Source organism: Coenobita brevimanus, chromosome 110, assembly GCF_032717465.1.
Source record: "Coenobita brevimanus isolate Jiangsu-jjx chromosome 110, ASM3271746v2, whole genome shotgun sequence".
Classification (NCBI taxonomy): Eukaryota; Metazoa; Arthropoda; class Malacostraca; order Decapoda; family Coenobitidae; genus Coenobita; species Coenobita brevimanus.
This window is the reverse complement of record NC_137063.1, coordinates 29,945,681-29,957,804: the sequence shown is the minus strand read 5'-3', so window position 1 is coordinate 29,957,804 and position 12,124 is coordinate 29,945,681. Positions and strand designations below refer to the sequence as shown.

The following is a 12,124-nucleotide window of genomic DNA, read 5'->3' as shown; positions in this document are numbered from 1 at the left end:
GGCAGGATTATTCATTAATCTAATGGCTTTATTTTGAATTTTGTCCAACTGCCTCAATGCAATGAGACAAAAAGCCTTTGACTCCACCCCATTGAGAAGAGCTGTATGTGGGGAGCCTCCCCACACACGAGACTTGTACTCTACAAGGGCAAATAAAACCCGTGTACTGTATAAAGTCAACAACTGTGCAGGGGTAAAGAAGGTATGGAATTGGCATAGCACACCCAATGGAAGCAGATTTTACAAGAGATGCAATATGACTTTCCAAGATAAGTCACGAGTGAATGAAACCCCAAGCATGTTCAAGGATGATGCAGGATTGAGCTGGATATTATTAAACATTAGTGGGTACTCCAGTGGAAGATTGTGTCAGGTTGATAGGTGTAAAATCTGAGTTTTTGATGCATTAAGAACAACAAGATTATTTTTACCCCAGTCAGAGATACAAGCCAAGTCAGACATTAGGTGTGCCACAGCCTCATCTCTTGTTTTGTTGGAGTAATTGCTGAGATGGATGTCGTGAGAACCAAATGGAAAAGTGAAGGGTGGAATCATCAGTGTACGAGTGAATAGGATTAGACGTACAGCTTAGAAGGTCATTGATGAATAAAAGGAAGAGAGTCGGTGATAGGACTGAGCCCTGAGGAACACCATTGTTGACAGACCTAGGAGAAGAACAATGGCCGTCTACAACAACAGTTGTAGAATGACCAGAAAGGAAGCTATAGATCAAGGCACAGATAGAAGGATAGAAACCATAAGAGGGCAGTTTGGAAATGAAAGATTTATGCCAGACTCGATCATAAGCCTTTGAGATGTCAAGTGCAATGGCAAAGCTTTCGCCAAAGTCCCAAAAGGAGGATGACCAGGAGTCTGAAAGGTAGGTGAGAAGATTGCCAGTGGAGCATCCCCGACAGAACCCATACTGAAGATCAGAAAGTAGGTTGTGATAGGAAAGATGCTTAAAAATTTTTCTGTTAAGAACTGACTCAAAAACTTTTGAGACACAGCATGTTAAAGCAATTGGGCAATAGTTAGAGGGTTGGGAATGGTCACCCTTTTTTGGGACTGGCTGAATGAGAGCAAACTTCCAGCAAGAAGGAAAGGTACAAGGTACAAAGGAGAAAGAGTTTACCTCAGCAAGGTGTAGGAACAGAAGCACAGTTCTTGAGGACAACAGGAGGAACTCCATCAGGCCCAAATGCCTTGTTAGTATTAAGGCCAGTGATAGAAAATACATCAGCTGAAGAAATTTTAATGTCAGCCATGAGGAAGTCAGAGGGGAGAAGTGATAAAGGAACAGCACTGGAATTGTCTAAGCTGGAATTGGAGGAGAAAGTCTGAGTGAAGAGATCTGCTTTATCAGTAGAAGAAATAGCTTCAGAGCCATCAGAGTAGAGAAGAGGAGGGAAGGATGATGAGGTAAAGTTGTTAGAAAGGTTTTTGGCAAGATGCCAGAAGGAGCGGGAAGAATTCGAGTTGGAGAGTTGACAGCATTTGGTACAGATGAAACTATTTTTAGCAGAGCGAAGAACAGACGCAGCACGATTCTAGGCAGAAACATAAACAAGATGCGATTCAGGGGTGGGTTGGCTCTGGTACCTTTTACAGGCCCTCTCCTTGTTGCAGACAGCATTAGAATAAGCATGATTATACCAAGGCTTTCCTGCATTAGTCAAAGGATATGAGAAGGGAATGTATGCTTCCCTGCCCAAGAGAATAACCTCTGTAATGCGCAAAGCACATTCAGATGTTTGCCTGATAGATCTGCTTGGTTAGACAGACCTGAGTCACTCAACAACAACTTCATAAACTAGATGGTGGGCAATGATTTTTGAAATTCAGCGATGTGACTGGCACCCAGCAAACTTCTCAGAATACTACAGAAGAGGTCCACAATTGTCTAAAAAGTGGAAAGATTTTACTGTAATAAACCGTACATATGAACTCTCACCTGGCCTTATAGACCTCTGCCTTAGATATGGCCTCTTCCAGTCCCTCGGTGAGCTTGAAGTTGGATTCTTTGAGGGTGTGGATGTGTTGGATATGGCCGGCTGACTCCTGCTGTGCCAAGTCTCGCTTGCCCTCAACCTCTCCAAGCTTCCTCTCCAGACTGTGCAGCAGGTTCACACTCTCACTCAGCTCCTTGTCCAGCGATTCAATCTGCAGTCATTATCACAAGCTGCTGTTTAAACCAACTTTACTGATGATGTTTTTTGTCATTACATCCACAGTAAATTGTAGAACACTTGCTTATTAAAACATTATTGCTAACTTAAGCGTGATTTGCCTATTTTCCCCAGTTTACAGTACCAATTGTAAGGAAAATTTGTTTATATTAATAACACATTCCTGACTTAATTTACAACTTCCAAAGTAGCCTCTGTCATTCACTGCCTACTGTATGTTTCACAGTCAACAAATGTTAGCTGCAGCACACTTTTATACAGAGTTCTCTTCACTTCCAATCTTATCATCCTATTCTCCAGAAAAATGCCCAAGTTCACCAATTACCGTTCTCCTTGACGCAATGGTTCTTGCACCCAACACTTAATTTTGCCATGTTCACACGACACAATACCCGGACATCAGGGCTATCAACCACCTTATGGACCTTGCCACCCGTGTAGCTAATTATAGTAGGAGTATCACCTAAACAAATACTTGGTCAAACTACAGTATTGGACTGAAAACAGAACATATGGTTTGCTACTAAAACAGATGGACACAAACTAATGGATGATTCAATCTACTTCTAATGACTCATGCCCAATCCATGTTTTCATCCTGGACAATCACAGCAAATGAAGTCTCCGCTAGGTTGAATAACCCTCTGGCAGTAGTAAAATCAAAATGAAAAAAACACTACTCGAGGGATTAGTGGAAACTGTTTCTAATATCACTATAAGAGGTTTCCCCAAGGCTGAATAAACCTGTCTAATGGTAGAAAGAGCACATATGTCTATTGGCTGCAAGAATACAGTATCCAAGGAGACAGTACGGAAAAATAGGTTATATGCCAGGGATGAGCTCCAAAAAATCATAGGGATTGGGCTGCCAATCACCAAAGTCGCAATTTGCGATAAAAAAATATTTTAGTTGATAGTTTATAGAGTTTTTAATCTGTTTTTTGAGTTTTTCATCTGTTTAGGTGAAGGAGAAATTAAATGGTAAAAATGATAAAGTGGAATTGAATATTTTGTTCTGACTCCCCCCCCCCCCACAACTCTGGGCATAGGCTTCAAGACCTGCTCCCAAGGCCCAGTAGTCCTCCTACATACCATACACCTCCACATGTAACCACTTCGGCACTAACATCCACCGTCCATATTGAATACATGCTAGGGCTGTCTCATACAGGATTGGTGTATTGGTACTGGCAGGGCTATTTTTACAACATGTTGGTGGGTCTTCTGGTAGATCAGTAAAGTCTGACTGTATGAAATTGAAATCCTTAAACTGTTCCTTGCCCCGGCGGGGATTTCAACCTAGGTCCGGTAGGACTGCAGGCCACCTCTCTACCGACTGAGCCACTGCCTCACCCCTAAATGAAATATAAAGACTAAGAATATACAGTACATCTATACATGAATCTTTTAGATTTTCGTGATGGTGGTTAGGTAGAGCTTTCTAAACCTGAAAGCAGAAAATAATATTGTAAAATGCAATATGTTTTAGAATGAAAAGTAAGAATTGATGAGACGAGGTAGAGTTTATTTTTCAAATATAATTAAACAATTACTGCATGTTGTTATGTAAAATAATTGGAAATAAAAAAAATTGGTTTGTCCCGCAGGTATGGAATCTTATAAAAAACTGACTACATTATTTATGAGGCCAGGGCTAACACTGAATCACAACACTGTCCATATAAATAGTACTATAAAATGGTAGTAAATAGCAAATCTGCTTTATGTCCATCAGTTTAATTATATTGGGCAATTTTTTTACGATTTACTATGCACATAACAGCAAAAAGGGATTTTTAAAAAGGGAGAGATACAACAAAGATATAAGTGTAATTATGAAAAAAAAAAAATGCTACCTGTTGATGGAGCTCAAGATTGGTCTGCGCAGAGGTCTTGAGCTGGTCGTTGAGTTGAACAATCTGATGGTCGGTCTCCTGGTCAGCTGCCCTGAGCCGCTCCTCCACCTCCTTCACCTTCCGCTCCTGGTACAGCTTCAAGGACTTCTCCTCATTGGCTGTTGCCTTGGCTGCTCGAACTTCACCTTGGAGCTTTTCTATTTCCTCACGTAACTTGGTTCTGAACAAAGTACAAAATTATACTGACACCTTGAATCCAAAGATGTATTTTGCTTAGTTTATTCCTCCTACTGTACTTCCAACAGCTCAGAAGGACTTTTCAAACTGGAGGCATTAGGCTGGTACAGTAACAAGTCCATCTGGCCTCAAAACTCATCCACCCCCAAGCTGCTCCAGTTATGTTAGACTCGGTTATGTTAGGCAAATTAAGGTGTGTTATATAATCTTCGCTAAGGTTAAGTTAGATTAAGCTAGGTTAGGCCACATAAAGTTAGGTTAGGAGGGATGAAACAGCTAGGGACGGAGTGGCTACTTTTCAGTCAGACTACCCTGAAAACATTAGGTATCAATAATACTATGCAAATATGCACTGTCTGTCTGTCTGTCTATCCATCTGTCTGTCCATTCACATTTGAACCCCTCAGATTTCTATGTGCCATGCATCAAAAAGACCCGGAATGACAAGCTAACAATGATGCATGTGGTCAGCCGCAAGCAAGCCACGCGCACTTTTGTGCCCGATTTTTCACCACACATTGGGAACCCTCTACAGGTCATACTGTTGGGTGGAATGAGCTGAAATTTCTCATGAGCATATCCAGTATGTCAGAGCAAGTCCATGTCATGTTTGGTGTCAGTGTGTCTCAGGGGTTGCATGGCAAGTAGTACTGTTTAACCCATCCCTATTTTTAACGGTAGTCGTCGAGCACACGATGCATGTTAACTGAAATTTCTGTATCGAAATGAACAAGCAAACAAAACTGCAATTTACTGTTCTTTTCACATGCAGATGTCCCTTTCTTGAAGGTCCAAGACCAGTCACTTCTTGTACTTTACCATGTGCTTATGACCAGTGGCGATTTTGGGGAGTGGCCTGGGGTGGCCACAGCCACCCCTGAAATCTCATTGGCCACCCCTGTGGCCACCCCAGATGTGATAGGTAGTTGGTCAGGTTCATCAACACAATAAGGTGGGACAAACACTGGTCATTTAACACCACTTTCTATATCTAGTTTGTTAGCCAGTTCCTAATCCTCAGTTACTTGTTTACAAATAAAGTGGTCGCCGCTTAATAAGTGGCCTCGTAAACCTTCAAATTTGACTGTTCATGCACTTATCCCTTCTGCTAATAATCTGACTATTTTATTGTCGTGGTGCGCGAGTTCCGTAGAGGAAGATCCCACGCGTCACACAACAGTTCGATGATTTCATCGCAGGTGCAATTTCTAGCAAATTTCGGACTTAATTTTTCATTCTGTAGGAGGCGGTGGCAGAATCGGTAGAGAGGCGGCCTGCAGTTCAGATGGACCCAGGTTCGAATCCCGGCTGGGGCAGGGAACAGTTTGAGGATTTGAATTTCTTAAAAAGCAGACTTTTCTGATCTGCCAGATGACCCGCCGACTTGTCATAAAAATCTATCTATCTATCTATAGCCCGACGCCCTAATCCCGCAAAGGGTGGCCGCAGACAAAACGCCTCCAAGTCACTCTGTCACCCACCATTTGACTCCCCTCCCCCCAACTCACCCCCCCCTCCCTCATATACCTCTCAACTCCATCCCTCCACCTCATCCTCGGTCTACCCCTCCCTCTCCCTCCCTCCACCTCACCTACATACACCCTCTTAGTCAGTCTTTCATTCTCCATCCTCTCCACATGTCCAAACCACCTCAGTGTATTTCTCCTAATCTTTTCAACCACATCCACATCTACCCCACAACGTTCCTTCACTTCTTCATTCGTCAACCTGTCCCTCCATGTCACTCCACATGCTCCTCTCAAGTAACTCATTTCCACTGCTCTCACTCTTGACTTGTTCCCCTCTTGCAAGGTCCACGCCTCGCTTCCATACGTCAGGGTAGGGATCACAATACCATCATGCAGTGACTTCTTAACTTCCATACTCACCTCCCTATTTCTCATCACTGCTTTCAGTGTGCCAACAACCTTCCTTCCCTGCTGTACCCTTTCACGTACTTCATCCCCCAAAGTTCCATCCTTACTCATCACACTACCCAAGTACTTGAATGCACTCACATTCTCCATATCCTCACCATCCAACCTCACTGCACACTCTGTGACTTCATTCCTCTCAAACACCATAACTTTACTTTTGTTTACATTAACTTTCAGCTTCCTCCTCCTACACACTGTCCCAAATTCATTCACCAAACCTTGCAACTCCCATTCATCTTCACTCAACAATACTGTATCATCAGCAAATAGCAACACCGGAAGCTTCCAAAACTCACCCTCATTCATTAGGGCCACCCCCACATCCACTGCCCTACCTTGTACCTCCTTTACGACCCCATCCATATATATATTAAACAGCCATGGAGACATTACGCACCCCTGTTTCAGTCCCACATTGAGATCAAAGAACTCACTCAGCCCTCGCTAATACCAGTACATCAGTCCTGTATGAGAAAGCCCTAGCATATATTCATTATGGATGGTGGGTGTTAGTGCCGAAGTGGTGACATGCTGAGATGTAGGAGGACTACTGGGCCCCAAGGAGGACTACTGGGACTTGGGAATAGGCCCTGAAGCCTTTGCCCAGAGTCAAACATGTAAAAAAAAAAAAAAAAAAAAAGTACATAATTTGTCCACTGACACACACTACACTGCACTAACACCCCAGATAAGTCCAGTGTGTTGTGTCCATAGCCCTGCCAGTAAGCAGTGCTGCATGTGACACAGCTTCTCAGCTCTTAAACTCATTAGACCCATTTGCACACAACTATGACAGACAACAAACAGAGCAGCCTGAATGTTCTCGGCACTGAGGCTAGAAGAGCTGAGTCACTTGACATGGACAAGTTTATCAAACTTTTTGCCAGCCATCACCAAAATAGGAGAAATAATCTGATTTAAGATGGATGAATGCAGATGGTCAGATCTTCCCTTGTAATATGGTCTATGTGAAATCACTTTGTAGCGGAATTAAATAGTGTAGTGTTAGTGCAATGCAGTGATCACCTCTACAGGCTCTATTGTACTCTGTTACTCTTATTATAATCCTCTACTATTCATGAGAGTTTATAACATAACAATACTTTATTGTACACACTCTGTCTGGAGTTAAGGTCTGTTTGGTTTATAATTGTTTTTACAGTTTTCATAATTTAATTTTTAATGTAGTGGTCAGCATGGCACTTTAAGTTTAATGTTGTATTCTAAAATGTAAAAACAACAACCTGACCTTGAAACCAAACATTACAATGGATTCTAACATGAGTTTTGAAATTCACTTACAATTCATCTGTGCATAGGTTGAAGCAACTGTGATGCACTGAACATCTGTATTTACATATTTTGATCACCTCCCATTCATTAAGGTTCACTATGCCACGGCCACCCCACACTAGCTCTGTGTCCAATCTTGGCCACCCCAGTCAATATGTCCTGGATATGCCACTGTCTATGACTTCAGTCATGAGCACACTCACTCACTGACAACTGATGGATTGTTATCTGCATTTCGCTGATTGTTTTTCTGTGCACCACCACAAATGCATTTGAGCACAGTTACTGCTCACTACAATACCATGTTGTATTAAAAGTCACTGCTGTATTCCTCAATTAGATACTTTTGTCCATCCTGGCTGAGCTTCATTATCTTATTGTCTGAACATATATGATTACTACAGTATTTAAGAGTTAAAAATCAAGGGCGAAGCCCAAATGCCCTTGGCAGGAGCAAGTGCTTAGCAGCCCGATAGGGCCACTAAGTGTTTGTAGCCTCTATTCTTTTCCAAGATGACAGACTCATAAGTAATTTTCCCCGTAAGATCAGTTATTTCTTACTCGCGGAATTCTCAAATCGCAGCGTGTGGCCAGTCTCATAAGACCACGATTTAGGAGATTCCACTGAACTTAGATAATTATTTGCTGCTTTGAATTTGATTTTTTAAAAATATATATCTGAAAAAGCACTAATTCTTGCTGGAAAAACCCTCACTTAACATGGTAGGTTTTAGGAACACATGTACTGTATAGCGTTAAGCGAGAAATTACTGTAAGTGACATTCCAAAGCTGAAGGGGTTAAGTGTGCCTCTGACCAGAATCTTATAGTCCATCTAGTTTATGTTCACCTGAGCCAGGAGTAACAATAACAAGAGCCTCAGGTTAGATAAATTACTTACTTTACTTTAGCTAGCTACATAATGTTCATGTGGAAGAGCTGCATTAGGAGACTTGTATTCATGTGTCTTCATGATCCTACCTCACCTCATCAATTAAGTGGACATTAGGGATTTTGATTATTATAAAGATGATATTGTCATGGATGATAAAAATGATACTTGTAACATATAATAATACTGACACTGATGATGCTGATAAAGAAAGTGATGAAAAATAAAGACGATGAGTGAGTGAAAGTGAGTGTGAAGGTGGGACAAGACATAGTAGGCCAAGAAGAAAGAGGTTAGATATGGTAAATGGGTGAATAAGAAATTGAGGCAAGCCTACAAAAGTTTAATGAGGTATGAAAACTGACAGGTGCTCCAGTAGGATGGATAAATTATGCATGGAGAAGCACATGGCAAGGGTCTGGAACCTTTATTTTAACTTGATATTCAATGAACTATCTGGTAAGAGTTAAAAAAAAAAAGGGTGCTAATAATCAGATCTGAGGTAGAGTCAGGATTCTGGTGGGCCTGAGTGGCCAATCTGACTAAGCATGCTGTTCAAAGTTTTTCGTTAATGCTTTCTCTTCCTTGTGTGTTGGATATTACCTTACCCCATCCTCTGGTGAAGAAACATTAAAGGGATGATTGTGATGATCAAAATGATAGGAGGATAACGATCTTTCTGGTGGGTGGATTTTTGTTGTTGTTACTGTTGTTGTTATAAGTTAAATGAAGAACAAATAAAACCTTGAATTAGTAGACAACAACTCAGTGGATTTTGAGTTTAGCAGCAGTACTGTATCTCATAAATGAAATCTATCTATCTATCTATTGCCAGACATCTTAATGCCATAAGAGGTGACCACAAACAATTAGCCTCCATGTCACCAGGCTCCCCGCCATTTCACGACCCTGCTCCAAGCTTGCACCCTCCTCCCCCATATACTACTCCACTCCATCCCCCATCTCATCATCGGCCTCCCCCCCCTCCCCCCCTGCCCATCTCACTCACATACACTCTCCTCATTAGTCTCTCACTCTCCATCCTCTAAACATGGCCAAACCACCTCAATGTATTTCTCCTAATGCTTTCTATCAACACATCCATACCACAACACTCCTTCACTTCCTTATTGTGTGTCTCTCCATGTAACGTCACATGTTCCTCTAAAATAATTCATTTATAAAGTAATTAATAAATAATTAATCTTCTTCATGTAATGCCATTCAGGGATGAGTCAGGCTGGTCACTCTCATCTTAAATGTCAGAACCAACTTGCCTAGCCCCGGGCTCCTACGTTCCTCATGAGGCAACATAGGATTAGATGATGATTATGATGATGATTAATCTGCTTGGTAAAAGATTTCACACGACAACAACAGAACCACAATTCTCACCTCTCACTGGTACCAAAATTGGGACAAGTGACATCATCTAGTTTGTGCACATTGCAAATCCTGTTGACTTAAGGGGATCTATGCTTTCTTTTAGGCAACATAAATAATATGGTAATAATATTAATCAATAACACTAATAAGAGAGAAAGACAGGTTTTGGGATGAGCTGGGTGAAGTAGAGGGAGAAATGCCCAGGAGCTATAAAGTGATCGTGATGGGGGATATGAAGGGAAGAGTAGGCACTGGTCCTGAGGATGACATAATGGGTTGTTGTGGAGTCAATCAATCAATCAATCATTTCCTGTGGCACCCTCGGGGATGCATAGGGCCTCGATGAACTCACACCACCACATCCTATCTTGTGCTAACTCCTCAAGATCTCCCCAGCACTCATCTCCAGCTTCCCGTCTCATTGTCCTCACCCACGTCTCTTTTGGCCTTCCTCTACCTCTCCTACCAAGTGCCACCAACCCTGGTGTACCTCGTACTATTCCCTGTCCCCTATACACATGTCCTAGCCACTTCCATCGTGAGAACCTAACATATTCATCGACCGGCTGCACTCCCGTTATTTCTCTAATTCTACTATTTGGTATCCTTTCCCACCACTTAACTCCTAATATTTTTCTAAGTGCTTTGTTTTCAAACACCAAGAATTTATTTTCCATAGTCACTGTGCTGTACCATGACTCGTGTCCATAAATTAAGATATTCCTAACCATTACCTTATAAAGTTTGATTTTTGTATGCACAGAAAAATTGTTATTATTCCAAATATTTTTAGGCATTCCCATTGCCTGATTAGCCTTCTTTAACCTTTCCTCGAATTCAAAGTTCAAAGAACCATCCTTGGCTAAATAAGTACCTAAATATTTAAACCTATCAACTTGCTTTACAACCATACCTCCAATTACACATTCCTGCGCATTTTCCATATTCATATTGATTATTTCAGTTTTTCCACAATTAATAACCAAACCCACCTTGTGACCTTCACTCACCAAACAGTCCAACACTCTCTGCATCTCTTCTGGCCCATCACAAATCAAAACTATATCATCTGCATAATCTAAATCCAAAAGTTTCCTGTTCTCTCCCCAAAGTATACCTGCACCGGTTTCTGTTCCAACGCGTTTCATAATGTAATCAATGACCAATATAAATAGTAAAGGCGATAGAACACCACCTTGAATTACTCCGGACTTGACTTCAAACGAATCACTCAGACAACTATCAACCATCACTTTACAAAATGTGTCCTCATGCATGTTCATAATGACCCTCACAAACTCCTCTGGTATTCCATAATGTCTCATGATCTTCCCCATAGTCTCTCTCGAAACACTATCAAAAGCCTTTTCAAAATCAACAAAACAAAGACTTAACGGTACTCTCATTTCATTAACTTGCTGCATCAAATGCCTAACTATAAAGATCTGATCATTGCAACCACGTCCCTTTCTAAAACCAGCCTGTTCATCCCTCAGAATACCCTCAACCACTGTCTCCAACCTATTTAACAACACTCTACTGAAAACTTTCAAAGCTATCGGTGACAAAGAGATTCCCCTCCAATTACCACATTCACTCAGGTCTCCCTTCTTCAGAACTTTAACAATTACACCATTCTTCCAAACTGATGGTAGTAACCCCGTCACCCATATCTTATTGAATAGCTTGGTCAAGATCATTATTAATCTATCCCCCTCCACTTTAAACATTTCCGGAAATAAACCATCCTCCCCTGGTGCCTTATTATTCTTTAACTGTTTTACTGCTTTCTCCACTTCTGCAAGCCTCAACTCTCCTGTTTCTATATTTAAATCTTCCTGAGCAGACGGTACATCCTCTTCTGGTGGTATTGGTCTATTAAGAACTGTCTCAAAATGCTCTTTCCATCTATTTTTAATATCTCCATCTTTTGTCAATAAATTTCCTTCCTTGTCTCTAACTGGTATTTCCTTGCGTTTACCTGCATTACCACTCAGTTCTCTAATCGATTCATATGCTATTCTTTGACTCTGTCCATCATTTTTGTTTATTAAGATTTCAGTCTCTGCAACCTTTTCATCCACACATCTTCTTTTATCTCTCCTAGCTAACCTTCTTACTTCTGAATTCAAACTCCAGTACGCAGCTCTTGCTAATTCAATCTCTCGTTCATCAACGCATTGCATCTCACTCCTCAATTTAGCCTCACCTCTCTTTTTTATCATATCCCACGTTTCCTCTGATATCCATTTCTTTCTCCTGAATCTATGTCTCCTTCCAATCGTACATTCAGCAGTCTCATGCAAAACTTTGTTCACATCCTCCCACATCTCAT

General features: G+C 41.3%; 1 protein-coding gene across 1 annotated transcript in view; it reads right to left on the bottom strand.

Moving 5' to 3' along the window:
• The window catches only part of sti (citron rho-interacting kinase sticky), a 421,549-nt gene that overhangs the window by 203,410 nt on the left and 206,015 nt on the right, over positions 1-12,124 (bottom strand). Inside the window, exons 18-19 of the mRNA XM_080286239.1 lie at positions 4,046-4,265; positions 1,955-2,163 (exon numbers count right to left, since the gene is read on the bottom strand). Coding sequence (XP_080142365.1) covers positions 1,955-2,163; positions 4,046-4,265 — 429 coding nt within the window. The remainder of the gene's footprint in view (positions 1-1,954; positions 2,164-4,045; positions 4,266-12,124) is intronic.